Here is a 26,649-nt window from a genome sequence, read left to right as displayed (position 1 = left end):
GTCTTCTTTCTATTAATGCTGTGCCGAGACTTAAATTGAAAATCTAATTGAGCGTTCAATAGTCCTATATGAGACAAATTGAATTATTAATGATCTTGCCAGGGAAAAAATATTCAGTTTTAAATCAGGGTATGTGTGGAGAATAGATATGACCAGTCCCGGTCATACAATATCTGTGCAATTAGAACATATGAAGGTTAAGGCCAGTAAAGGATTTATTCTCTGAAGGATTGTTCTGGCTTTGTGCAATGTTGTTTTTCCTTTTCCTCAATATTAATACTTTAAGTTCCTTCTGCTACACTTTGGGAATTGTTCTCTAGAAATCTGCAGTCAGTGTTGGAAAATTATATGTAAATGATGTGTCCAAAATCAGTCTCTTATATACTGTGATCAATAAGTTTGATACACAAGTGCATTGTCCAAGAGTGCATTGTCTCTATGTGCAATTTAAGAAAAATAACAATATGGATAGGTTGATATGCTGAAGATAGACACAAAAAGCTGGAGTATCTCAGCGGGTCAGGCACGATCTCTGGAGAAAAGGAATAGGTGACATTTCGTGTCGAGACGCTTCTTCAGATTGAGAGTCAGGGGAAAGGGAAATGACAGTTAGAGGCGGTGATGTAGAGAGATATTGAATAAATGAAGATATGCAAAAAAGTAACGATGACCAAGGAAACAGGGAGCCCACAATGGCTCTTTGTTGGCTTGGCCAAGGTGATAACAAGTTATACAGACAATGAAACTCAATAGGATGACAGTGAAACTAGTATGACTAGGGTGGGGGAGGAACGGAGAGAGGGGTGCAAGGGTTACTTGAAATGAGAGAAATCAATATTTATACCATTGGGTTGTAAGCTGCTCAAGCCAAATATGAGGTGCTGTTCCTCCGATTTACATTTGGCCTCACTCTGACAATGGAGGAGGTCTAGGACAGAAAGGTCAGTATGGGAATGGCATGGGGAGTTAAAGTGTTTGGCAACTTGGAGATTACGTAGGCCAAGACAGATGAGGGCGAAGGTGTTCAGGGAAACAATCCCAGGACCAAGACTGGATGATCAGCCATCATCATATTGAATGATGGTGCTGGCTCGAAGGGCCGAATGGTCTACTCCTGCACATATTTTCTATGTTTCTATGACTCCTCAAGGGAGCAGTGACTCCATCAATAGTTTACTGCTGCCCTCTGCTGGTTGATATCCTGATATACGGGGCCTGAACCAAATAATGTGGAGTGGATAGACACAAAATGCTGGAGTAACTCAGCCGGACAGGCAGCATCTCTGGAGAGTTGGAATGAGTAACCTTTCGGGTCGAGACCCTTCTTCAGAAGGAATTTTCTTTTGCAAGGTTTTATTTAGATTGAGTAAACATTGCACACTAGCTGCCACATGGAGTTGACAGAGTAAAATTTTGATCCGGTGGCAAGGGGGACCAATGTGATTGGAGACCAGGCTCTACTGCATAAGATTTAATGCCAGCACTTGGTGGATGCTGCTTTTAATACATAATTGTTCAATTAATCTATTGATATTACCAGTCAAAAATTGGAAAACTGAGGAGAGATGAATGAGGAGGAACAGCACCTCATATTTTGCTTGGGCAGCTTACAACCCAGCGGTATGAATACTGATTTCTCTAATTTCAAGTAACCTTGCATCCTCTCTCTCTGTCAGTATTTTCTAGTTTGAGATATAGGTGTCTGAGGTTAATTCCATGTCCTATATAACAGGAAAAAGATTGACTCTGACTGGGATCCGCCTGTGGCAAAGACAACACACAAATGAGTTGTGTGCTAACCGTATAAGTGGGAGGAAAATATGTTGTCCTCATTCAATTGGCATTCACTGTAAAACTGACACCAATCTAGGGTTACTACACATGCAGAAATCTTGAAGTTGTTGTCAGTTATCCCTTTCTTCACACAGAATCAAGGATATCACCTGAATTAATTTGAACATATAACAATTACAAAGCAATTGAAAAGAGTAATTTATAAGTCTCATAGTACGAGATCATAGTGAATGTTTAATGATGTATCAGATATAATTACTCCTTAGATAACTTTCTATCCCGAAAATATGTATATGCCTTTTACTTTTCTTGTTTAAATACTTCCAAATGTAATGGATTTCAAATTTCTTGTATAATTCAAAGAACATATTTTGAGATTCCTGCTTCTATCTTACTTACATTCATAGAATCCAATATTTATTTAAAATGTTGTTAAATGTTTTAAAAATGCAAAGTAAAAGTTGTGCTTTATTCATTCTTGGCTTGCACCTTTAGGAATTCGCAGTCAACACAATTACATCAATATTACTGCACACCGAGCAACCTTTCTCACAGAAATTTAGGAGGTACTCTCCTGCATTGGTGCAGCACCCTCTCCTCCCCCTCCTCTCCTATCCCCTCCCTCCAGCCCCTTCCCCCTCCCTCCTCCCCTCCACCTCCCTTCCCCCTCCCTCCTCCTCTCCCGCTCCCTCCACCCCCCCCGTCCCCCTCCACCCCCCCATGCACCCCCCTCCCCCTCAACCCCCCTTATCCTCCCTCCTCCCCCCCTCCTCCTCCCTCCTCCCCCCCTCCTCCTCCCTAGGAGATAGATTTAAACTTTAAAACGGGAATAACTTTAAAAATATAACACCGATTTCAATGAAACTTCTTCCAATAGCGCCAAAGGGACGATGGTGAGTAAGGTGGGCCTAAAATTGTCACGCTATCGTGTGCCGTTTTGGCTGTAGTTCAGAAACAAACAAACAAGAGTTTTAGTATATAGATTTCTGGATTGAATTAGGGGAAGTTCAATGCTCTGGTAGAAATATGTATAAAAAGAATTAAAGAGGAGTTTCGAGCAGACTGGAAACAAATTTAGCAGACAGTAACACGAAGAGTGTGGATGGGAAAGCAAAATGTAAGGACATGGCAGTTTTTTTGAAAGGATAAATGATGCAGTTGTTTTGGAAAAGAAAGGGAACAATACCTGACAGAAGCAATTCAGCATCGGTATTGATTTATTATTGTCATGTGTACCGAGATACGGTGAAAAGCATTTGTTTGCATGCTAGCCAATTAAAGTAGATGACACTGTGCCTGAATACAATCAAGCCATACATAAATACAATAGGAAAAGCAAAGAGGAAAATACCAGAGTGCAGAATATAGTTTTCAGTATTGTAGCTTTACAGTTCCAGAGAAAAGGTCTAATGTCCGCAATGAGGTAGATTGTAAGATTGGGACTGCACCCTAGCGCTGCAGAAGGACTTGGGCAGGTTGGGAGAGTGGGCAAAGAGGTGGTAAATGGAATACAGTGCATCAAAGTGTACGGTCATGCACTTTGGTCAAAGGAATAAAAGCATAGGCTATTTTCTATATGGGGAGAGGATTCAGAAATCGGAGGTGCAAAGGGACTTGTGTGTGCTGGTGTAGAATTCTCAAAAGGTTAATTTGCAGGTTTGCACGTTGAGTCAGTGGTAAGGAAGGCAAATGCAATGCTCGCATTCATTTCGAGGGGACTAGAATATAAAAACAGGGTTGCAATGCTGAGGATTTATAGGTTGCTGGTGAGACCACATTTGGAATATTGTGAGCAGTTTTTAGCCCAATATAGACAATAGACAATAGGTGCAGGAGAAGGCCATTCGGCCCTTCGAGCCAGCACCGCCATTCAATGTGATCATGGCTGATCATTCTCAATCAGTACCCCGTTCCTGCCTTCTCCCCATACCCCCTGACTCCGCTATCCTTAAGAACTCTATCTAGCTCTCTCTTGAATGCATTCAGAGAATTGGCCTCCACTGCCTTCTGAGGCAGAGAATTCCACAGATTCACAACTCTCTGACTGAAAAAGTTTTTCCTCATCTCAGTTCTAAATATCTGAGGAAGGATGTGCTGGCATTGAAGAGGGTCCAGTGGAGGTTTATGAGAATGTTCCTGGGGATGATTGGGTTAACGTATGAGGAACGTTTGATGACTCTGGGCCTGTACTCACTGGAGTTTAGACGGAGATCTCGTTGAAACCAACCGAATATGAAAGGCCTAGAGTGAGTGGACGTGAAAAGGACATTTCCAGTAATGGGAGAGTCTAGAACCAGAGGGCACAGCCGCAGAATAAAAGGACATATCTTTAGAATGGAGATGAGGAAGAATTTCTTTAGCCAGTGGATGGTGAATCTGTGGAATTCTTTGCCACAGAAGGCTGTGGTGGCCAAGTCAGTCGATATATTTAAGGCAGAGATTCTTGATTAGTATTGGTGACAGAGGTTATGGGGAGAAGGCATGAGAATGGGGTTAGGAGGAAGAGATCAGCATGATTGATAGGTGGAGTAGACTTGATGGGCTGAATGGCCTAATTCTGTTCCTATCACTTATGATTTGCTGTTTGGGGATTCATTACCACAGATGGCTGTGGAGCCCAGGACATTCGATATTTTTAAAACGGAGATTGATAGGTTCTTGATTAGTAAGGATGTCAAAGGCTACGGGGAGAAAGCAGGAAAATGTGGTTGAGAGGGAAAAATAGATTAGCCATGATCAAATAAGGGAGTAGACTTGAGCGGCTGAATGGCCTAATTCTGTTCCTCTGTTTTATGCTGGAAATATAAAATATAAAATGCTGGATAACTGAACAAGTTTCTCTCAACAGGCTACCAACTATCTTCCCTCTACTTCATTAGTCTGAAGTAGGTTCCTGACCCGAAAGATTCCCACTCTGATCTTTCTGTCCTGGGCCTCCTCAATTGTCGGGGTGAGGCCCAGCGCAAATTGGAGGAACAGTACCTCACATTTCACTTGGGCAGCTTACACCCCAGCGGTGTGAACATTGACTTCTCTAACTTCAAGTAACTCTTGCTTTCCCTCTCTCTCCATCCACTCCCCCTTCCCAGTTCCCCAACAGTGAAGAAGTGGGAGGGGATGGAGCCGAAACGTCACCCATTTCCTTTTCTCCAGAGATGCTGCCTGACCCGCTGAGTTGCTCCAGCATTTTATGTCTACCTTCGATTTTATCCAGCATCTGCAGTTTTTTTCCTACACATAGACAATGTGCAGGAGTACCGCATCGCTCTCGGACGAGCTTAACACCTTTTACGCCCGGTTCGATGCAGACAACACAGCGCCCACCATGAGCCCACAGGCGTGCAGGGGGACTACCACACTATCCTTACAAATGGCAGAAGTGAGGCGGTCCTTCAAAAAGGTCAACGACCGCAAAGCTCCAGGGCCGGATGGTATTCCAGGGCGGGCTCTCAGAACATGTGCTGATCAACTGGCAGAGGTGTTCAGCAACAGCTTCAACCTCTCTCTGAGTCAGTCTGTGGTTCCCCCCTCCTTCAAAGCATCCATCATCGTTCCTGTTCCAAAGAAACCAGTAACCTCCTGTTTAAATGACTACCGTCCTGTCGCACTGACATCAGTCATCATGAAGTGCTTCGAGAGACTAGTCAAAACTCACATCTGCTCCTCTCTCCCTGACACCTTGGACCCTCTTCAGTTTGCATATAGACCAAACAGGGCCACGGACGATGCCATCGCCATTGCAATACATACTGCGCTCACCCACCTTGACAAAGGAAATACATATGTGAGAATGCTCTTTATTGACTACAGCTCGGCATTCAACACTATTATTCCCTCAAAACTCGTCCCCAAGCTCCTTGATCTTGGGCTGGAGACCTCCATCTGCGGATGGATATTCGATTTCCTGACGGGCAGGCCCCAGGTGGTGAGAATTGGCAGCCACACCTCTTCCTCACTGATCCTCAACACAGGCACACCACAGGGCTGTGTGCTCAGTCCTCTCCTGTACTCCCTGTTCACGCACGACTGTGCTGCTAAGCACAGCTCAAACAGCATCCTAAAGTTTGCTGATGACACGACCATCTTGGGCCTCATCACAGACAACAATGAGACGGCCTACAGAGAGGAGGTAAAGGCATTTGTTTAGTGCCAGGAAAATAACCTCTCTCTCAATGTCAGCAAAACTAAAGAGATGATCGTGGACTACAGGAGACAGCGGGGGAGTGGACACCTCCCCATCCACATCGGTGTTGCTGAGATTGAAAGGGTCAGCAGCTTTAGGTTCCTCGGTGTGCACATCATTGAGGACCTTTCCTGGACACTGCACACGGACACAATAACAAAGAAGGCCCACCAGCGGCTCTTTTTCCTGAGAAGACTGAGGAAGTTTGGCATGAACGCCAGCATCCTCACAAACTTCTACAGATGCCCCATCGAGAGCCTGCTGACAGGCTGCATTACAGTCTGGTACGGGAACTGTTCTGCCCACAGCCACAAATCACTACAGAGAGTGGTGAAGACGGCACAGCACATCACTGGCAACAGTCTCCGGGCCATTTTCGACCGGCGGTGCCTGCGGAAGGGACGCAGCATCATCAAGAACCACAGCCACCCAGCACGCAGGCTGTTCTCCTTGTTACCGTCAGGCAGACGTTCCATGAGTATGGCTGCGCGTACCACCAGACTTAAGAACAGTTCTGAACTCATAAACACATTTCAAAACATACATGTTGATTATTTTTAATATTGTCTTTTTACCTATTTTTAATATCGTCTTTTTACCTGACTAATGTCATTTTTTAATCTTATTTATCTTTGGAATATTACTGCTGAGGTGACCCGTTGTCTTGTCAAATACATTTCATTGTACCGTTGACCCTGTGCCAACCTACATATGACAAATACATTTATTATTATTATTATTCGGCCCTTCAAGTCAGCACCAACATTCAATATGATCATGGCTGATCATCTAAAATCAGTACCACGTTCCTGCTTTCTCCCCGTATCCCTTGATTCCGTTAGCCCTAAGAGCTATTCCTAACTCTGTCTTGAAAACATCCAGAGAATTGGCCTCCACTTGCCTTCTGTGGCAGAGAATCCCACAGATTCACAACTCTCTGGGTGAAGAAGTTATTTTCCCTCATCTTATGCTTAAACTGTGACTCCAGCATATTGCATCTATCTCCATAACAATGACATTGTTACTTGCAGCAACATAACTGGTCGATAAACACAACAGCCAGTTTCTCCAGAGATGCTGCCTGTCCCCGCTGAGTTTCTCCAGCTCTTCGCGTCCATCTTGAAGTTGGTGTCCCGCGGTGGCACGAGCACGGCGCGGGGGCACGGGCACGGCGAGCGGGCACGGGCACGGCGACGGCTCGCGGGCACGAGCACGGCGCGCGGGCACGAGGCGTGAGCGCGTCGGTTTGCGGCAGTTCCCGCGGCCTACTCGCCCGCCCGCCGTTGCAGCCGAGCGGATGTTTGATGCTCCGGGCCGGTGAAGGGGGCGGCGGCGGCGGCGGAGGAGAAGGAGGAGGCGGCGGCGGCGGCGGCGGAGGAGGAGGCGGCGGCGGGCTCCCCTGCCCCTTCCCCTGGCCCTGGCGACCATGACGCTGGCTCCCAAGGAGCTGAGCAGCCTGATCGGCATCATCTGCGAGGAGGCGACGAGCAACACTTTCGAGGGCCTGTCCACGGCTTTCCACCACTACTTCGGCAAGCACGACCACTTCCGCCTCGGCTCCACGCTCGTCATGTTGCTGCAGCAGCCCGACCTGCTGCCCAGCCCGCAGCAGCGCCTCACCGCACTCTACCTGCTGTGGGAGATGTATCGCACCGAGCCACTGGCCGCCAACCCCTTCGCCGCTGTCTTCGCGCACCTGCTGAACGCGGGCCCGGCGGCCGAGGAGCAGGACAGGCCGCTGCTCGGTAAGTGGGCATCGCCACTGGCTCCACTTGGACGCTGTGTCCAGCCTTCGCTTTGCAGAAAGTCACTTTCACTCCTTCCCTGGACATTGCAACCCAGGGCACAAAGTGCTGGAGTAACTCAGCGGGTCAGGCAGCATCTCTGGAGAACATGAATAATGAATCTATGAATAGTTTCAATCTATGTTTCTATCAATGTGTCTTTTTCTGAATAGTTGACGGTTCGGGTCGGGACCCTTCAGACTGAAGAATCTGTCTGTAGAAGGGTTCCGACCCGTACGGTTAACTTTTCCTGTTCTCCAAAGATCCTGTCTGACCTACTGAGTTACTCCGGCATTTTGTGTCCTTTTGTGTAAACCAACATCTGTGGTTCCTTGTTTCTATGCTTTGCAATCCAGGGTGTTTACTGGTGTGGGGGTGAGAGCTGCAATCCTGACCAGAGTGGGGACTCACTGGTGGAGAAGAAGGGATGATGAGGGAAGAAAGATTGAAAGTGGGTAGATGGCGGATGGAAAGGTGGATATCCGCCTGTCTGGGGAGAGGCGGGGAAGGAGGATGCTGGCCAACATTGGGGAGGCAAAAAGGATACTCGAGAACTGGGTGTTCCTTCTGAGGGACAGAAATTAAGGCTGGGTAGAGGTAGATGCCATCACTTCTGAGCAATAGAAGATGAAAAAGGGGAAAGGTGGGAGTTGCGAGAGGGAGAAGTGCTGCTGAAGGGGAAATTACCCAGGTGGGGAGGAGAGAGAGAAGGAAATTGTCCTATCAGGGCAGGAGGATACAGGGAAGTGAACGATGCTCCATCTGGGTGAGAGGAGAGTGAAGAGGTAGAATGGCCCTATCTGGGTGTAAACAGTGGCTACCACTATTAGCGATTTCGATAGCAGAATTAGGCCATTTGCCATTCGAGTCTACTCTGCCATTCAATCATGGCTCATCTATCTTTCCATCTCAACCCATTCTACCTTCTTCTTGTAACCTTTGACACCCTTACTAATCAAAAACCTGTCAATCTCCGCTTTAAATGCGCCCAATGACTTGGCCTCCACTGCCATCCTTGACAATTAATTGCACAGCTTCACCACTCTGACAAAAGAAATTCCTCCTCATCTCCTTTCTAAAAGTACATCCTTTTATTCTGAGGCTGTGCCCTCTGGTCCTAGACTCTACAAATAGTGGAAACATCCTCCCCACATCCATTCTGTCCAGGCCTTTCCCTATTCAGTAAGTTTCAATGAGGTAATTGATGACCATGTATAATTCACCCAGTGCCACTCTGCCGTTGGGTTAGGGTGGTATGTGGACCTCCCACAAGATGGTAGAGGTGAATTCCCTGGGAAAGGTACGGCATTTCATGTTCAGATGTTCCAGGTCGGGGGGTGCAGAACTGCGCTAAGACCGTTACAGACATTTTACAATATTAAAAATGTTTCCACCATTCTAGAAATTGCAGCCGGTCAATGAGCTTTAAAGACATATTGGATGAAATTGTAAAACATGTTTCTCTGTAGTTCAGCTGCTAATTGAGTAAATTCCTACCTGTTTGAAAGACGAGTTACATTTGACACAGGAAGTGGCGGCGCTGTGCAGCAGCTGCGGCTCACCTGCAGTCCGTTTGTCTTTTTGTGTTTTTTTTGGTTTTTTGCCTTAATTATAGTGTTTGGATGTGATGTATTTTTTGTGGTTGTGTAGGGGAGGGAACTATAAAAATTGTCTTCCGTACGGACGCAACCTTTTTTCTGGGTCGTGTCTCCAGTCCCGCTGTGGCCTACCATCGGCCAAACACCTGGAGCTGGCGGCCTCCATCTGGGACCACCTGGGGCTCTGGTTCGCAGAGCCCGCGGACCAGACTGTACTCACCACCTGCGGAGCTGGCTGGCTTCGGAGGCTGTGGTGGCGCTGCAAGTACGGCTGCGACTCGCCTTCGGAGGCTTCGGCCGCGGGCCATAGACCCTGTGGACGTCGGAAGCTCGCAGGTCCCTGGGCGGGGGCCGACTTCGGGAGTTCCAGCAGCGGCAGCGTCTTCACTCGCCCCGAATCGCGGCGCTTGGGTCGGCCCGCTGCGGACCTTTCACCGTCCGGCGCTGCCAGGAATAGGCCACGGGATTTTCCACCACCCGGTGGGGGCTTCAATGTCAGGAGCCCCCACCGCCCCGACGTGGCAATTTCAACAGCTTGACCACGGGAGAAGACGGCAGGGAAGAGAGACACATTCTGGCCTTCCATCACAGTGAGGAGGTGACTGGAGGAGACTCACTGTGATGGATGTTTTGTGTTTTATGTTGGTTTTGTAATTGTGTGTTTTATTGCTTCCTTTTTATTGCTTCACTTTGTTGACTGTGGGTAACCTCATTTTGTCCAAAAACATGTTTTTGGGTGACAATAAAGGCTATTCTATTCTATTTAAGTAATTGGTACTGGATGAGATAGATATACTGGAGGATGACTTTGAATGATCCTCCAATATAATGTGCAGACTCCTTTCAGAACATTTTAATACTTATAGTATAAATCTAATCACTTTTGGTATTCCACATGGGCTAGCTGTGAATTGTCTACAACTGTCTCCATGCATAATGCAGAAAATAAGTCGACCTTCATCACAGACCTACAACATGAACATTGCAGTTGAGGTTAAACTGGGGCTAGCTGTGTGGCGGTGTTTTCCATCAAAGAGTGAATGCACAATAGGCATTCCAGCCAAATGAGTCAAATCTGCTATTTAAGTAAGAATTGTCTTTCAAGATAATTCCTCTGGGTAATTAGAATTCTTATGAATGCAAATAAAGATCCATGATATACATCACAAATAATCAATATTCAGAATTCTTTGGGATGATATTTGGATTTTACATGCTTTGCAGTTGCTAACATTTAATTATCCTTATGTAATAAATTCAAGTCTGAACCCTTGTTTTGTATGACAGGGTTTTTGCCACCTATTACACCTCCGGAGAGGTTTTTCCTCTCTCAGTTAATGCTGGCTCCTCCAAGAGAACTTTTTAAGAAGACTCCCCGTCAGATTGCATGTATGGATGTCGGTAACATGCCTCAGAATGTAGACATTAGTGGCTTGCAACTGGCTTTAGCAGGTGAGTGAAATTGTTGTATACTTTTTACAAAGCTGTGGCCGCATACCTTGCCTGCAAAACCAAGAATACGGAATTCTATTGTTACCTTATGAATGCGCATTCTTCTTGCAACTCGCAAAATGTAGACTGCAGTTATCATATAGAGGGGTTTTTTATATACCAATAATTGCTAGAATTACTTTGACAAGATTCTGAAACTTTAGCAATAAGAAAGAAACAAGCCTGCCTGTGACTGGAATTGTTGGGATTTTGCTTTATTGTTGCTACTCAACAAAATTTAGCAGATTGAAACAAAATTTCAAAATACTGTCATATTTAGGCAATTCTAAACTGATTTACAAAAATAGAATTGGTAAAGCTTTAATGGACATGAAATTGTATGTGTATTATGAAGTACAGAAAAGGCTGAAATAGTATTGTCAATGGACTATATCGACATTGCACAGGATTTATAGTTGATAATCCATTGTATAATAAACAGTTAATGCACTCATGAAAATAGTCTGCTTAAAGAGAATGAACAGCAAACATGTGACAGTAACTACTGCAACCTCTTTCAAAATAGGAAGGATGTTGTTTCCAGAAAAATTGAAATGAAGGATTATTACAAATGAATTATATGTACAAAGTCAATCTTAGTCACTTATTCCAATGTGATTGACAGGAGAATTGTTCATTAGTTCAATTCTGCAGCCTTTACAGAATGACTTTGTGTTTAAAGAATTATAGGTTTCAGATGATCGTTGTAAGGAACTGTATGATGTTTTCTCAATATCGTTTGTACATTTTTGTATCTAATCTTTATTTATTCTGCAGAGCGCCAGTCTGAATTACCAACACAGAGCAAAGCCAGTTTTCCAAGCATACTCCCCGATCCTGATCCCGACTCTTCTAATTCTGGATTTGACAGTTCTGTAGCAACTCAAATCATAGAGGCCTTAGTGAGTGGACCAAGGCCACCAATAGAAAGTAGGTGCTCTTAAATTAATATCCAAAGAAAGAATTTAAAATGTTTGTCTCTCGCAAAATGTGAGTTCAACTTGGTCCAGTACATTAAATGAATTTGTTTTACTAGCTTTTGTTACGACAAGTCACTTAGCACAGAAAGCCATCCTTTCTGGTGTGGGACTGAGTTAGTAGTAATTTCATAAATGGCCACCATCATTAAAGTTGAGGCCATCTAGTCCACCTCACAAATATAGCACTGTTGCACAAGGAAAGAAGCAAAAAATAGGCTTGGCTGCATTTCCATGCTAATGCCACTTCATTGATGCGTGCAGTGATTTGCAATCTTGCACAAGTTACATGAATTGAATGATTCCTGGGGATTTTATTCATGTTAACTTGAGGAAGATCTTCTGCACATAAAGAGTATTCAGTCTTTCACACTGCATTGACTCCTATAATGTGGATAGTGAAGTGCTTAGCTGGTAAAATGTTGGCGGAACAAGAAAACTGGGCTGAGGCAAGAAGCTTTCTTTGAAGTTGTTAAAGAAAATAAATGGATTGATGTCTTATTTAAAAAAAAGACATTTTTCATTTCCCTGATTGTAAATATTGCTCGGGGTTAAGACAGCAATTAGTGGAATGGGAGAAAATTTGCAGCCAATCCAAGGAGTCCATTGTAAGAGTGCAATCAGAATGGTGGACCCTTCAGCAAGTTTGAGACGTGCTTGTGGACTCAATTATGAGAAAATCATGAACTTCTATTGAGTTATGTGGGGTGTGCTGGAGCACCACACTGAATTATTGGCAATTACCAGGAAATTGCAGGCTAATACATTTTTCTTATCAATTTTTGTTCCAATGGAATAGTAAAATTAATCACGGTTCTTTTTCTCTCGTGTGAAGGTCACTTTCGGCCAGAGTTTATTCGGCCTGCTCCTCCACTTCATGTATGTGAAGATGAGCTAGCTTGGCTAAACCCCACAGAACCTGATCATACAATCCAGTGGGATAAAACCATGTGTGTTAAAAACAGCACTGGGGTGGAAATTAAGCGCATCATGGCAAAGGCCTTCAAGAGTCCCTTGTCTGCACAGCAACAAACACAGGTAATTGCAAATCAAACAGCTGGGTCATTAGGACCATTGATACAAAACACCACCAATATTCTCTGTTTGGAGATTGCAGCTCTGTTTGCCAGAACCATGTGGTAAATCCTGATATCTTATTTGCCATTAAGTGACAACTCTCATGACCAGATAGTATGTGATCATAAAGATAGCAAAGGTAGAGTGGTTTTAATGTGGGTTTTAAGTCCTGCATGGATTGGGCTAAGTCGATTAGTATATGTGAAAGGTCGTGATTTTCTCGTACTCAAGCTACTTGTCTATAACTATGCGTTCCAAAGCCAACTATAGACCATTAGAGAATATAGCAATAAGTATTGAGCCTAATTTTGAAAATTGCCTGAAGTTGAGAGAGATATGAAATAATCAATTACACCTGAATAAGGATGATATGCTTAAAAATTCAACATGCAGTGGAACTGAAAAAAGTCGAGAAATCAAACTCTTGGGAGAAAACTAAGATTACCTTACTTTCCCCAACTGTTAGAACAATGAGAAATATACAGGCAGGATTTTGACAGACATAAAAACAATGCATAAGTAATATGGATTTCATCAATCCTTCACAGATGCAAGCAGTGCAAAAAGTATGGAGGGTGCAACACCTTTAAAACCCAATCATCACAATCTCAACAAGAGAAAGGGTAGTTCTGAACTTGATTTAAGAAAACAAATCTTAGCAGATGGTAGTTATTGAGTTAGAGAAAATATTGGTGGCAGCAACCATAATGCAGTTAGATCTAGTAAGCTTTGGGAAAAGGCAAAGATGAATCAAGAGTCAAAGGTTTTGTGTAGGAAGGAATTGCAGATGCTGGTTTAAACTAAAGATAGACAAAATGCTGGCGTAACTCAGCGGGACAAGCAGCATTTCTGGATAAATGGAATGGGTGACTTTTCGGGTCGAGACTCTTATTCAGAGTCAAAGATTTTGGTTGGAGTAAGACCATCTTTTCTGGGTTAATAAATGACTTGGCAAAAATGGAGTGAAAATAACTATTGGATGGTAAGTTAGTATAAGAGGGAATTGCTGAAGGAATAGAGGTGCTAATATTACCACTAAGAAAAAGCTTGTTGCTAAGTCTGGATACTGCTTGATATCCAGAAGCACGTTGAGTAGCATAAGACAAAAAAGGTAAACTTATCAGATACCAACAGCTCAATACTTTAGAACAATTGGAGGATTATTGAAAGTGCAAGGGTGAAATTAAAGTAGGAAGGAAAGACATAAAAAAATTGAGCCAAGCCTAAAGTTATTTTTAATATAGTGCAGTGGGATAACATGGCTTTTTGGAGGCTGAGAAGGTAACAGGTGTGTGGACGCAAAATACATAGATTTGTTCCAAATGGAAACTTTGACCTTTCTTGGCAAAGAGGCAGAAAGGAAGAAGCAGGAGTTAGTGAGAGGGTAGGCAGCCCCAGGGTGACCGAGTGCAGGGACAGCCTGAATAAAGCGCTGTCAGCCAGGGGCTACAACATGAGCCGCATCAACCGGATCATGTGGCCACTGGTGAAGAAGGGATTGTTGGTGCAGATCAGCGGCATCAGCATCTAGCTTTAAGGTTAAACAGCACAATGCGTTGGAATAACTCAGTAGACTGAATCAGTCTGAAGAAGGGTCCCGACCCAAAACGTTACCTACCCATGTTCTCCAGAGAAGCTGCTCCAGTCACTCCAGCACTTTGTGTCATTTTGTGTATTAGCCAGTATCTGTAGTTCTTTGTTTTCTTATGATGATTCCAACTTACATAAAATCTGACTTGCCTTGGGCTTTACAGAATGTAACCCTTGCGTAAGTTGGGGAGTGTCTTCATTGTGCTGATGAGCGTAAGCCAAGCAGATGAATGAAGCACACTGCCATGTTTGTCATTTCCCTGGGCTCAGAGTGCAAAAGTGGAGGCTGAAAATCTGTTGCCTGCCGTTTTCCTCCAGACTATTGATGTGGAAAATAAGAAAATTCCTGTACTGGAAACATGCACCTGCTTCCTCAGGCTCCAGATGCTCTAAAAGATTATCCAACCCTCTATGAAAATTAATGCAAATTAGAGAACTGGACTGTGGTGGATGAATAACAAAGGAAAGGCAGAACTAATACAGAAGTTAGTCTTCAGTAAACCTCATGCTTTTAATACATGGTGAGATTCCAAAGAATACAAAAGAAAACATCACACTGGTTAATTAGGTCTATTAATTAGTAGTTAATGCAAGATAAGTTGGCATGACTATCTGTATAATTATTTAAATAATTGAGGATAAAGGAATGCCATGATTGTGGTTAGTTTTAAAGACACCTATTAAGATATCATAACTGAGACGATGTTTCAATAATACCGCATGGAGGACAAAAACAGTAAGAGTAAAGGGAAATTTCTTTCATTAGAAAGTTACAGGTTGGTATTTGCTCGGAGCAAGCATCATAGGGGAAAGGAGAAAATTATTTTGAGTTTACTTTTACCTGACATCCATTTCTATATTTATTACTATAGTCTGTAACAAAGCAACAACTTGCATTTGCATAGCTTTTTGCAGTAAATTGTCCCATTATATTTCATAATGCCAGATGGCAGGCAAGATTTGACACCAATTTAAAATATTTGTGCAGCTGACCAAATGTTTTAGCTAAAGAAGATGCAGAATTGAAGAGATTAGGGAAGAAAATCAGGAATTAGGGATGGATTGCCTCTGAACTGGAGGGAGACCAATATCCTTGCAGGGAAGTTTGCTAGTGCTACTCGGGAGGGTTCAAACTAGAGGCAGTGGGGTGAGAACCAGAAGAGTAGGTGCGAAATTGGAAAGAGTGATGGGAAGGTAGATGTTAGGACCAGTTAGTCTCAAAGGAAGGACAGGCAGGGTGAGGAGAAGGAGTATGGTGATGCTGATAAGCTGAAGTGCGTTTATTTTAATGCAAGGACTATTGTGGAAAAAGCAGATGGACTTGGCCTGGATTAGTGTTTGGGACTGCTGTCATTGCGGAAATGTGGTTGCATCGGTACATGACTGGTGGCTCAATGTTCCGAGGTTTTGATGTTTCAGGTGTGGATAAGAATGAGGCAAAAGAGGTAAAGAAGTTGAGCTACTATTCAGGGAGACTATCGTGGTGACACTTAAGAGAGGACATACTGGAGGGTTCATCCACTGAGGTGATTTGGGTAGAGCTTAGAAATAAGAAAGATGCAAGCACTCTAATGGAATTAGATAGAGAAACTTATATAAACAGATTACTGAAAGAAGCCAAAGCACAGGGTTGTCTTAGTGAATGATGTTAACTTTCCCAATATTGACTGGGACTTGCTCAATGCCAAAGGGCAGAATTTGCAAGGTGTATTCAAGAGGGTTTCTTGAAACAACTTGTGGATAATCCAACATGAGAAGAGAACATACTGAACTTTGTGCTGGGAAATAAGCCTGTCCAGGTGATTGATGTTTCAGTGGAAGAGTAGTTTGGGGATAGTGATCACAACTCCATTTTTTTAAAGATTGTTTTGAATAGGAAGAAGGCTGGACCTTGGGGAGGTACTAAATTGGAGTAAGGCAAACTCCACTGTTATTAGGCAGTTGCTCAGGAGGGCACATTGGGAGCAGTTGTTCTTGGGTAAGTTTCTTGTCTGACATGTAAGAATCGTTTAAAGACCAGTTGATCGATGTTCAGACCATCATGTTCCAGTGAGGAGGAGGGATGCAGGTGGCAAAGTAAGGGGACCTTAAATGACCAAAAAGGTTATACATTTGGTTTAAGAGGATAGAATCAGACAAGGTCTTTCGAGAACATAAAGAAAGGAGGAAATAACTCAAGTGGGTGATTAGAATGGCTAAAAGGGGCCACAGATGGCTTTGGTGAGCCAGATTTTTAAAAAAAAATCAAGAGGGTAATCAGGGTGGCGATAGAACCACTCACAGATAAACGAGGGGATTTGTGCTCGGAGTCTGGGGATGTAGGCAAGGTACTAAACAAGTACTGTACACTTGTTTTCACCAAGGAGATGGACATGGAGGACAGTGAGATAAGTGTGGAGAATATTAATTTGTACGGGCAATTTGTGATTAAGGAGGAGGAGGTGTTGGGCTCTTGCAGAGCACTAGGGTGGGCTAAATGACCGAATTCTGCTCCTATGACTTGTGGTCCAAAGTGTCCCTTCATTTAAGAATGAAGTAGAGAGAATTCTGGGAATTATAGGCCCGAAAGGAAGTCATTGGAGAGAATTCTTCCGAATAGGATTTACTCCCAGTTGGAAGAGAATGAGTTAATTAGGAATTGTTAGCATGGCTTAGTACACAGCGGTTGTGTCTTACTAACTAGGTTGAGTGTTTGAGGAGGTGACAAACCTGATTGAGGGTAGGGTGGTGGATGTTCTCTACATGGATTTTAGTAAGGCATTTGATAAAGTCCTCCATGGTAGGCTGATCCAGAAGATACATGGGATTAATAATGACTTGGTTGTATGGATTCAGAACAAGCTTACAGGTGGCAAAGTAAGGGGACCTTAAATGGCCAAAAAGGTTGTGGTGGAGGGACAATATTCAGGCTGGTGGTCTGACCAGTGGAGTTTCGCAGGGACCTCAGTGGGATATAGATCAGATATAAAAATGGGCGGGGAAATGGCAAGTGGTGTTTAATCCGAGCAAGTGTGCAGTATTGCACTTTTGGAGGTCAAATGTAAGGGGGAAATGTACAATTAATAACGCAACCCTAAACAGCATTGATGTACAGAGGGATCTTTGGCTGCAAGCCAATAACCTTCTGAAAGTGATAATACAAGTAGAGTGGTAGAGTAGGCATATGATATGCTTGCTTTCATAGGTCAAGGCGTAGGACTTTCATTAGGCCCCATTAGAGGGCATAACTGTAAGGTGAGAGGGACAAAGTTTAAACAAAATGTTTGGAAATACATTTCCGGGGCTGGTGGTTGAGGCTGATACAATAATGGAATTTAGAGGCTTAATGGAGGGATATAGATTATGTGCAGGCAGATAAGAGCTGGTCTTGGCATCACGTTCAGAACAGATATTGTGGACTGAAGGGCTTGTTCTTGTGCTATATTTTCTATGTAATTCCAGAATTTGGCACCTCGGTAGCTGAAAGCAGTTGTCACAGTTGAGGGAGAGAGGGTAGGAGACCAGAATTGAAGAATGGAATCTGAGGCCATAAAGGGATTACAATAGTGTTTTAATGTACATTTATTGTATGTGTACAATGTTTAAAATATGCGTGATCTTTTAATTTATATATTAAATATTAAGTGACTTTTGAATAATTACAATGTAATTTCTCAGTTTTATGCATAATTTATGCATAAAGTTTAACTGCTTTCAGGGTAATTGCTGTAAAACTGCTTATGAAGCAATCTGAGGTTTACGTTGAGGATATGTCTTCTCTCATTTCCAGGCAGATTAACTTGGTGTTAATGTTTGGCACAGACATCAGGCCGAACAGTCTGTTCCTGTGCTGCACTGGATAAAAATAAAAAAGATAAAAATCTTCTATACTTATTTATGATTAATTATTTGATTTATCAATTTAAAAAAACTGATTTTACTGCATCGAAATAACAAAGGTATTTACTTAATTTCTTTTATAATAGCTCCTGGGTGAACTCGAAAAAGATCCAAAGCTAGTTTACCATATTGGACTGACTCCTGTCAAGCTGCCTGATCTGGTAGAAAATAACCCTTTGGTGGCAATAGAGATGTTACTGAAGCTAATGCAATCAAGCCAGATTACAGAATACTTTTCTGTACTTGTAAATATGGACATGTCTCTTCATTCCATGGAAGTTGTAAATAGGTGAGTTATATTCTTTTGTTTCTTCCCTTATTTTAGCACTGCACTACCCAAGAAATTTGCACATAGAATGCACCACCCTTGACATTCTTCAAAATGTACAAACTTGAATAATGATGGATAGCTTGCGCTGTGAGGGATTTGTTTTAATGGCATCTTGTTGATCCATCTGTCAATCCCAATTCTGTCTTCCTTTGACGTATTCACAGCATGAATTCACTTGATTCTGGAAGTTTGATACTTAAAATGTCTAGCACGTTAAAATTTAACTTGTCTGTCAACTTCAAAAATACTTAAATTCTATAATTTGTTTTATTACCAAACTTCATGACCAGGTGTGAACACAGCTGACTGATTTCTTGCTTACTTTGTAGGTTAACCACAGCTGTTGATCTTCCTCCGGAATTTATTCACCTCTATATTTCAAATTGTATCTCCACTTGTGAACAGATCAAGGATAAATACATGCAGGTAATGAACATGTTCATTATTAATATGTTTTCTGCTGTTAATGTGTGCTCCTCTGTAAATTGGATTTATATTCTTGTTCACTATTAGACAATGCCTCTCTGGTTCAAACCACCCGCCACCCCGCCGGTTATACTTACCAGGCCTTTTATCCGGCATCCGCCACCTCCCTCCATCCTGCTCCCTCCGATTCCAGTCTTCAGGGACCAGGCTTCACTCTGGGCAGGTTCCCGGTTTTGCAGCAGGCGAGTCAGGCCTGCAGTACGCCAGGGGACCTCCTCACCCTGATGATCTGATGAGTACCTACTCGGTTGGTCAGCTTTAAAGCATACATCAAGAAATTGTTTAAATAATTTCTGCTGCTCCCCCTTTGACTAGCTTGCAGTAGACAAACTACTCACAGCATGTGTGATTGGTGGGGCTTTGAGGTTGGCTTTTTTTTTTCTTATGACCTTCCAGTTTCCCATTTGGACTGACTGTTTACCTTCAATCTTTTTCTATTTTTCTTATTCCATCCTGCATTATTCTTATTCCATTACCCCCCTGTGTGGCTCTCCCTCCCCTTTGAAGATCATGTAAAACACACATTTTGGTGCCCTTTATCTTGCAGAGTTATTTATGTAAAGCATCAAGAACTTAACATGGGAAGTAAAAATATAAATAGGCCGTGCAGCCCCTTGATCCTGGTAGGGATCCCCAATCTCCTGATTCCCTTGGTATCCAAATGTCTGTCGTTCCTGCCTGGAATATGTTAAACAATTGAGCATATGCAGTGTTCCGAAGCAGGAATGCCGATCCTTTGTGTGATTGAATTCCTCCTTTTGAACCTTTAATTGGCTGGTCCCTTCTGCTGTGTCTTGGACCCTATCTCTCCAGCTACAGCAAACGGGCTCCACTGCCTAGGATTCAGGACCTTGCTTGTTGATATCAATATATTTTTCTAAACCCATTGCATCGTTAAAATTGCCTTTTAAATTCAAGACTGGTTTCTCATTGAATATTTTTTACATTCATACAAGTTGCTTTTCAAGCTCTCTGGACTATGATGTTTCCCAAATACGCTTTGACATCGAATGAACTTAAATTATGGTGCTTGTCATGCTTAAATTTGCCCCAGTGAAAAAAATAGGATTTGGAATGTGCTAACAGGACATGGCACAGCTGGTAAGCACAGATGAAAAAATTCAGAAGCACAGAGGTGCACTATAACACCAGAGAAATCTATACAGATACAGGGAGGGTTCAAATCGTAGCCAGATTTGAAAACCAGAATAGGACTTAAGTCAAGATGTTGCTCGATCATTTCCGTGTGGGTCAGGAAGATGGATTAATAAGGCCTGGTGCAAATTTGGATATAGGCATCAACTGTTTGGATCTTCCGGTTTAAAGGGAGTAACGGTGTGAATATAACTGGGTCAAGGATTGCAAGGGAAGAAGGGTTAATTAGCCCTGCTGGTATTTGTGGAGTTTTCCCAATATTACTTGGTGAAATAAAAGATCAATTTATTTTAGTTTTTAAGTTTAGCGATGCAGCGTGGAAACAGACCTTTTGGCCCACTGTGTCTGCGCCAAAAAGTGATCCCTGTACACTAGCACTATCTTACGCATTAGGGACAATTTAGTTTTACCAAAGCCAATTAACCTACAAACCTATACTTGGAGTGTGGGAGACTGAAGCTCCTGGAGAAAACACACATGGTCTCGGGGAGAACATACAAACTTTGTACAGACAGCGCTTGAGGTCAGGATCGAACCTGGGTCTCCTTTGCTGTAAGGCAGCTACTCTACCGCAGCACCACTGTGTTGCCCTTGTATCAATTATAATTTTGTGTAAGATATACTGCAGATCAATTGTATTCGATAAATGTTTCTCAGATTGAAAAATAGACTATCTTATAAATTTTAGCACCAACGCCCATATCAATTGTAAACTAACTCTCTTATCTTTTAGAACCGTTTGGTGCGCCTTGTATGTGTCTTCCTCCAGTCTTTAATCAGAAACAAGATAATCAACGTCCAGGACTTGTTCATTGAAGTGCAGGCCTTCTGCATTGAGTTTAGCCGAATACGAGAAGCAGCTGGCCTATTCAGGTTACTGAAAACGCTGGATACTGGAGAAAATCCTCCGGAAGCAAAATCATCTAAATAAAGGAAGGCAAGCTTCACAATGTAACTCGGGAATTCATTGGAAACTTTTCTGTGATTTCAGTGCACAACTGAAAAATAACTAGTTTTGTTTCAAAACCGTAAGCCTTTCGTAACCAGCAAGTTTACCCAAATGGGACCTGATTTATTTTCTTGTTATACAAGCATACAAACTGATACTGATTAGCATCTTGGTCACATTTTGGGAGGGTAGAGTTGTATAGCAAAGAACATCACTTTGCTGACTTCTATTTAATTTGGGGTATACTTTCTTTAAAAGAATACAACCAGTTAATTTCAATTCTTGATGCTGTATGTATAAACATAGTGCAAATTATCATATTAATGATTTAAAGTTCATGAAGTACAAAAGTAAAAGAAAGTGAACAATGTTTAAATTGAAACTTCATGGATATTGATTATAAAAGTTTTGTTTTAATTAAAATGCTGAAATATGAAGCACCATATACTTGGTTATTGATCTATGTATTGAGCGATATTAATTGTTAATTTTCAGGGCAAACTGTTGAGCTGTTCATGTTCCTGCGAGTACTTCACTTGCTAGCATGAACATTCAGACGAGTTACAGGAGATGGAAAGTAAATCATATATATTTGTGGCTGTTGGAAATGGTATGCTTGTTCAAATTTTTTTGGAATCTGGGCATCACTAGCAAGGTGAGCATTTATTACTCATCCATAATCGCCCTAATGGTGGTGGTGATGAGTCTCCTGGTGAAAGCATTGGACAAAGCATTTGAATGGCTATGTTCCCTTGCACAGATTAACCCACTGGTAATAGAAATTACATGTTTTAGCTGTTACTGTAGCCTAGGTGTTAAACTACATCGGCAACCACGTGTTACGGAAATATGCTCTCAGAATAAAAGGATGTAGCTTTAGAAGGGTGATGAAGAGGGATTTATTTAGCCAGAAGGTGGTGAATCTGTGGAATTTATTGCCACAGGCGGCTGTGGAAGCCAAGTCTTCTGGTATTTTTAAAGCAGAAATTGATAGGTTCTGGATTAGTACGGTTATTGGTTACAGGGAGAAGGCAGAAGAAAAGGGTTGAGAGGGAAAGATAGATCAGCCATGATTGAATGGCAGAATAGACTTTATTAGCTGCTTAGACTCGAACTTGAAGTAGGGCTGAATGGCCTGAATTCCGCCCCTATGATTTCTGAACTAACCAAACTCACAAATCGCTATCCAAACATTTCTAGATATGGAATAAAATACACGTTTATGGAGTATGGGAAGAATACTGCAAAATAAATTGTCAATTTTTATTTTTAGTTGATCAATACTAGGGGGGCAATAAGATTGATTGGATTGGCAGTCACAGCTGAGTCCTTATTTGCAATACTTTCTCCAGTATGTGGACAAGGGAAATGTCTTTAAAATGCTGCACTGCTGCAATTTTCATCTGGAAGGCAATTTCTCCGATACATGGCATTGTGAGGAGTTGCAGAAGCCATAGCCCTCTCCCTAAAGTAATTCCTCGGCTGTGGCTCCACTTTCACTAAGTCACCACACTTTAAATCATTACCGAGCTGAACTCCTTTGCTGCCTTTCTCAATGATCTCATCCCTTTTGTAATCAGTGAGCCTTGTGTATCAGATAATCCCTTGCAGATGAAAAGCAAATGAGGAACTTGGCTATGGCAATGTCATATCCAAACCAGACTGCCCCATAGTATTGTGTGTAAAAATAAAAATTGACAACATTTCTTTCTTTTGCACAACCCTTGTCCAATCTTTCCCTAGGGTCTAATATTGACCTCAGCTGTCAAATAGCAACAGTGGGTCACTTTGTCAGTGCCAATAAAATGGCTTGTTATGAGGGAAAAACATCCCATAGGAATGCATCTGTACTTAAGCATAAGATTCAATGGGAGCTGTATTCTGGAAAATCACTCTGTGTAGTTTTCTAGAAATGTAACCTTCCATAAGACAGGTCACCTCTATGCATTTTGTAAATGATACACTGTAACGTCCGTGCTAGGGGTGATGGGAATGAATGGATAGGATGATTGATGGAGTACGAATGAAGCAGACTGCTTGATGGTGTGAATGTTGTTGGCTCTGTACTCCACCATCTGTGGACAGTATAGTACGTAAGATGTGAGCTAGACATTGATAAATTGTGATGGCCACTTTAATCAAACTAATATTTGAAACTAATTTATCCTTTGGTTTTGGTGCATGGAAACTGAGATTACTTCTCAGCACACAGTTCCAGATGCAGATGGGAATTCTAGCTCAGTCATGATGAATAATGGCAGTCTCAATGGAGAAATTACATCCTAAACAGAAAGACCTCTCAGCTGATCCTACAAAACCAGTAACTAGATTAGAGTCGGTGCAATGTGTATGCAGTGCTAAATCAGATTAATCAGGGATGAGGTGTCCATCTTTAACATCAATGAACAAGCAAGACCGATACAGCAACACAATAAAGCAACAGAAAATGTCAAAAAGAGATACAGCGTGGAAACGTTGTAAACCTTCGGCCCACCGAGTCTTCACACATACCAGGGACAATTTACAATTTTATCAAGCCGATTAACCTACAAACCTGTATGTCTTTGGAGTGGGAGGAAACTGGACCATCTGGAGAAAACCCATGCAGGTCACGGGGATAACATACAAACTGTAGACAGCACCCATGGTCAGGATCTAACCCGGGGCTCTGGCGCTATAAGGCAGCAACTCTACCGCTGCGCCACCATGCCGGCCTTTCCGATTTTTCTCAGAGCACATACCTGACAAGCACTCGATGTTAATATCTTGTTCCAAAACATGTACACTAGTGCACAGGTTTGCTTTAAAACTGATTAAACAAGAAATGTATGACTTGTTAGTCGTTGAACATTTAGCAGAAATATAGAGTTGTCATGCGACAGTTTAATATATCTGAGTAACTTTTTCAATCAAATTGACAGAATAGCACAGCATCAGGGCAATGATAGGGTCAGGTTTTATTTGATGGAGATTTTACATATTCAAATGTTGCTGTAATGGGACGAAAAGAAAGAAAAAGTACAGATGTTCAAGCAATGGAAAATCCAAAGTACGATCAGACCATTTTAGATTACCACTTTCTTTGCCGGAAGATTTACTCAATGTAAATTTACTCAAGTGATGAGGTATTTCCAAATTTGTAGTTCATTTCTAAATTGAACAGCAAGATCCTGCAAACCAGAATGAATTGTTTCGTCTGTTTCTTTAATTGAGGAAGGGGTAAAAGCCAAGACAGGGTATACTCTGTTCAAGTAGTCCCACAGAATGTAAAGCCAATGTTTTCTGCTTCCAGGCTGGTTAGTTTGTGATCCTCATTTTAACGAGTGGACTGAAAATAATAGCACCATGTCTAGAGAGGTAGGAAAATTCAGCCTCCGTGTCTAGTTGATCCAAATTGGGTTAAATGTTCTGTCCTCGTGCACCATAAGGTATGTAGCATTCATAAAAATAAGATTCACACTAAAGTCCTCATTCATAAAAATAAGATTCACACTATTTTATAACGCTGATTAAATCCTTATTTGTGCATTTAGTTGCTTAACAAATACACAGTATAACAATAGTGGGGTCCATTTTCTAACATGCTAATGTCCCTCGTAACGTGGAAATTGAAGAAATAAAAAGGCAGGCTGGAATTTATACTCGTCCTTAATGACTTAATCATCTGAAAAATGTTAAAGACAATTGAAATGCACAAAAATTACACAGTTCAGAATGTGTTTATTGCATGCACACAATTTCACTAAGGGCCTGGTCTCCAAAGCCTTAAATCCCCATCGTGTTTAAAAATTACAAATTGACCGTAGAATCTTCACAAGAAACCTTTTAAACTGTAGCCAGCCAGACATAAATGAAATGGCAGACTGAAGCAAGTTCTACTAAAGGAACTGCAAGTATGCAGCCTCATGTTAATCTTCTCATGACAACTTACATTTTGTAGAAAGCAATGTTGGCATTTAATTTACTATAAAAGAAGATATTACGCCATCTCTTTTGGTATCTCACTGCTTGCATCTATGGGCTCACTTTAAAAATAAAATGGTGGCAAACAGTGACCTGCACTGAACAGGATGAAATGTTAATGCGTTTCCATGTTTTTGTAATATGTCATAAGCTGTTAATATTCCATAACACAGCAATAAGGAGTAAATTTTGTTTGAATTTGGTTTTAAATCTCTTGAATTTTTGCCCCAAATATTGATGCAGTTTTATAAATTACTACCACAATGATATATTTTGCAGATTATGGTTATTAATTTATTTGCATAAGGCACATTGTTTTATTGCTCTGTTACATTAAAATGAAGTACAAGATCTTATTGGTTTGGCATAATTATAAAATATTGCCAATTTCAAATTGTCCTTACAATTTGACAATATTACAATAATGGGTAGTATAATTGTATTAACATTGTTAAGAAGCAGTAATGCAGCTTTATCAAAAGTTAATTAGTTTATTAGAATTATAATTATGGAAAATTTACCAGTAAATTTGGACAAGTTCTGAAGTGCAGGTAATTGAAATTTTAATCTAATGATATTGGTCTTTTATGACCATCGTGATAATTGAAATGTTTAACAAACATTTGTTTAATTATTCAATCTTTTTAGTGCATTTTAATGGAGAACTCGTGCAGCTACAGGTGGAACTAAATTAGTGCACAATATCCTTAAAATAGGAGCCACTTAGAGAAATCTACCAAACATTGTGGAAAGGTAATGGGCCAAACTGGTAGAACAGGATAATGCCCTGAAATATATGTTACTAGTCCAGTTAAGATCATTGACAATATCACAATCTGACAACTGGCTACAAATAACTCCCCAGACATCCATATTTGACAAATTGACAATATAAATCCATTGAAAATGTGATCAAATAAGCATATTTACAAATATACTTGAGAGACAGAACAGACAAAATGGACACGTATATAACCAGTGATTTAAAATTCCAGCATCACAAATGATGAATTGCAAAGTACCTTATTTTCTACATTGTGGAAGAACAGGAATTTTGCAATATATAAACAGGAGTCCCATGTGTTACCAGTTCAATGTATTTCATCACCTATGAAAAATGACCCAATGTTTCTTTTGTACAGGGAAGATTATGTTAAACAGAGAATTGCAAAGCGATAAATTAAAATACATGACCTAATATTTCATTGCACACACCAAACTGTATACAATATTTTCATTTTTCTTCCAAAAACCCACGATGACCGTTCGTGCTTCAAGAGAACACCACTTTCCAATTTTAGAAGTATTCATCTGGAATCTGGGCATCCAATAGGGCAAGATGAACTGTCACTATTTATTTGATTTTCTAAACTTGCTTCTAAAGAAAGGAAA

The 26,649-nt window shown here is 41.7% G+C and overlaps 2 protein-coding genes across 2 annotated transcripts in view; one reads left to right on the top strand and one right to left on the bottom strand.

The window, feature by feature from the left end:
• The first annotated feature begins 7,362 nt into the window (after window positions 1-7,362).
• Window positions 7,363-25,533, top strand: cnot11 (CCR4-NOT transcription complex, subunit 11). Its single transcript, XM_078402597.1, has 7 exons — window positions 7,363-7,722; window positions 10,647-10,811; window positions 11,628-11,780; window positions 12,663-12,865; window positions 18,460-18,662; window positions 19,034-19,130; window positions 21,079-25,533. The coding sequence occupies exons 1-7, from the start codon at window positions 7,404-7,406 to the stop codon at window positions 21,274-21,276; spliced, it is 1,338 nt and encodes a 445-aa protein (XP_078258723.1). The 5' UTR covers window positions 7,363-7,403; the 3' UTR covers window positions 21,277-25,533.
• The window catches only part of LOC144595290 (E3 ubiquitin-protein ligase RNF149-like), a 33,245-nt gene continuing 30,755 nt past the window's right edge, over window positions 24,160-26,649 (bottom strand). The window contains exon 8 of the mRNA XM_078402599.1: window positions 24,160-26,635. Within this exon, the coding sequence (XP_078258725.1) occupies window positions 26,565-26,635 (71 nt within the window). The 3' untranslated portion in view covers window positions 24,160-26,564. The remainder of the gene's footprint in view (window positions 26,636-26,649) is intronic.

This window comes from Rhinoraja longicauda, chromosome 7, assembly GCF_053455715.1.
Source record: "Rhinoraja longicauda isolate Sanriku21f chromosome 7, sRhiLon1.1, whole genome shotgun sequence".
Lineage (NCBI taxonomy): Eukaryota > Metazoa > Chordata > Chondrichthyes > Rajiformes > Arhynchobatidae > Rhinoraja > Rhinoraja longicauda.
The sequence above is the reverse complement of the archived record's forward strand: the minus strand, read 5'-3'. Positions and strand labels throughout refer to the sequence as shown.

Excerpts from the sequence above, each read along its gene's own strand:
- cnot11 (XM_078402597.1), top strand. The coding sequence starts at position 7,404 with ATGACGCTGGCTCCCAAGGAGCTGAGCAGCCTGATCGGCATCATCTGC. Across the intron at positions 10,812-11,627 it reads CTTGCAACTGGCTTTAGCAG|AGCGCCAGTCTGAATTACCA; the intron begins GTGAGTGAAATT and ends TTTATTCTGCAG. Across the intron at positions 11,781-12,662 it reads ACCAAGGCCACCAATAGAAA|GTCACTTTCGGCCAGAGTTT; the intron begins GTAGGTGCTCTT and ends TCTCGTGTGAAG.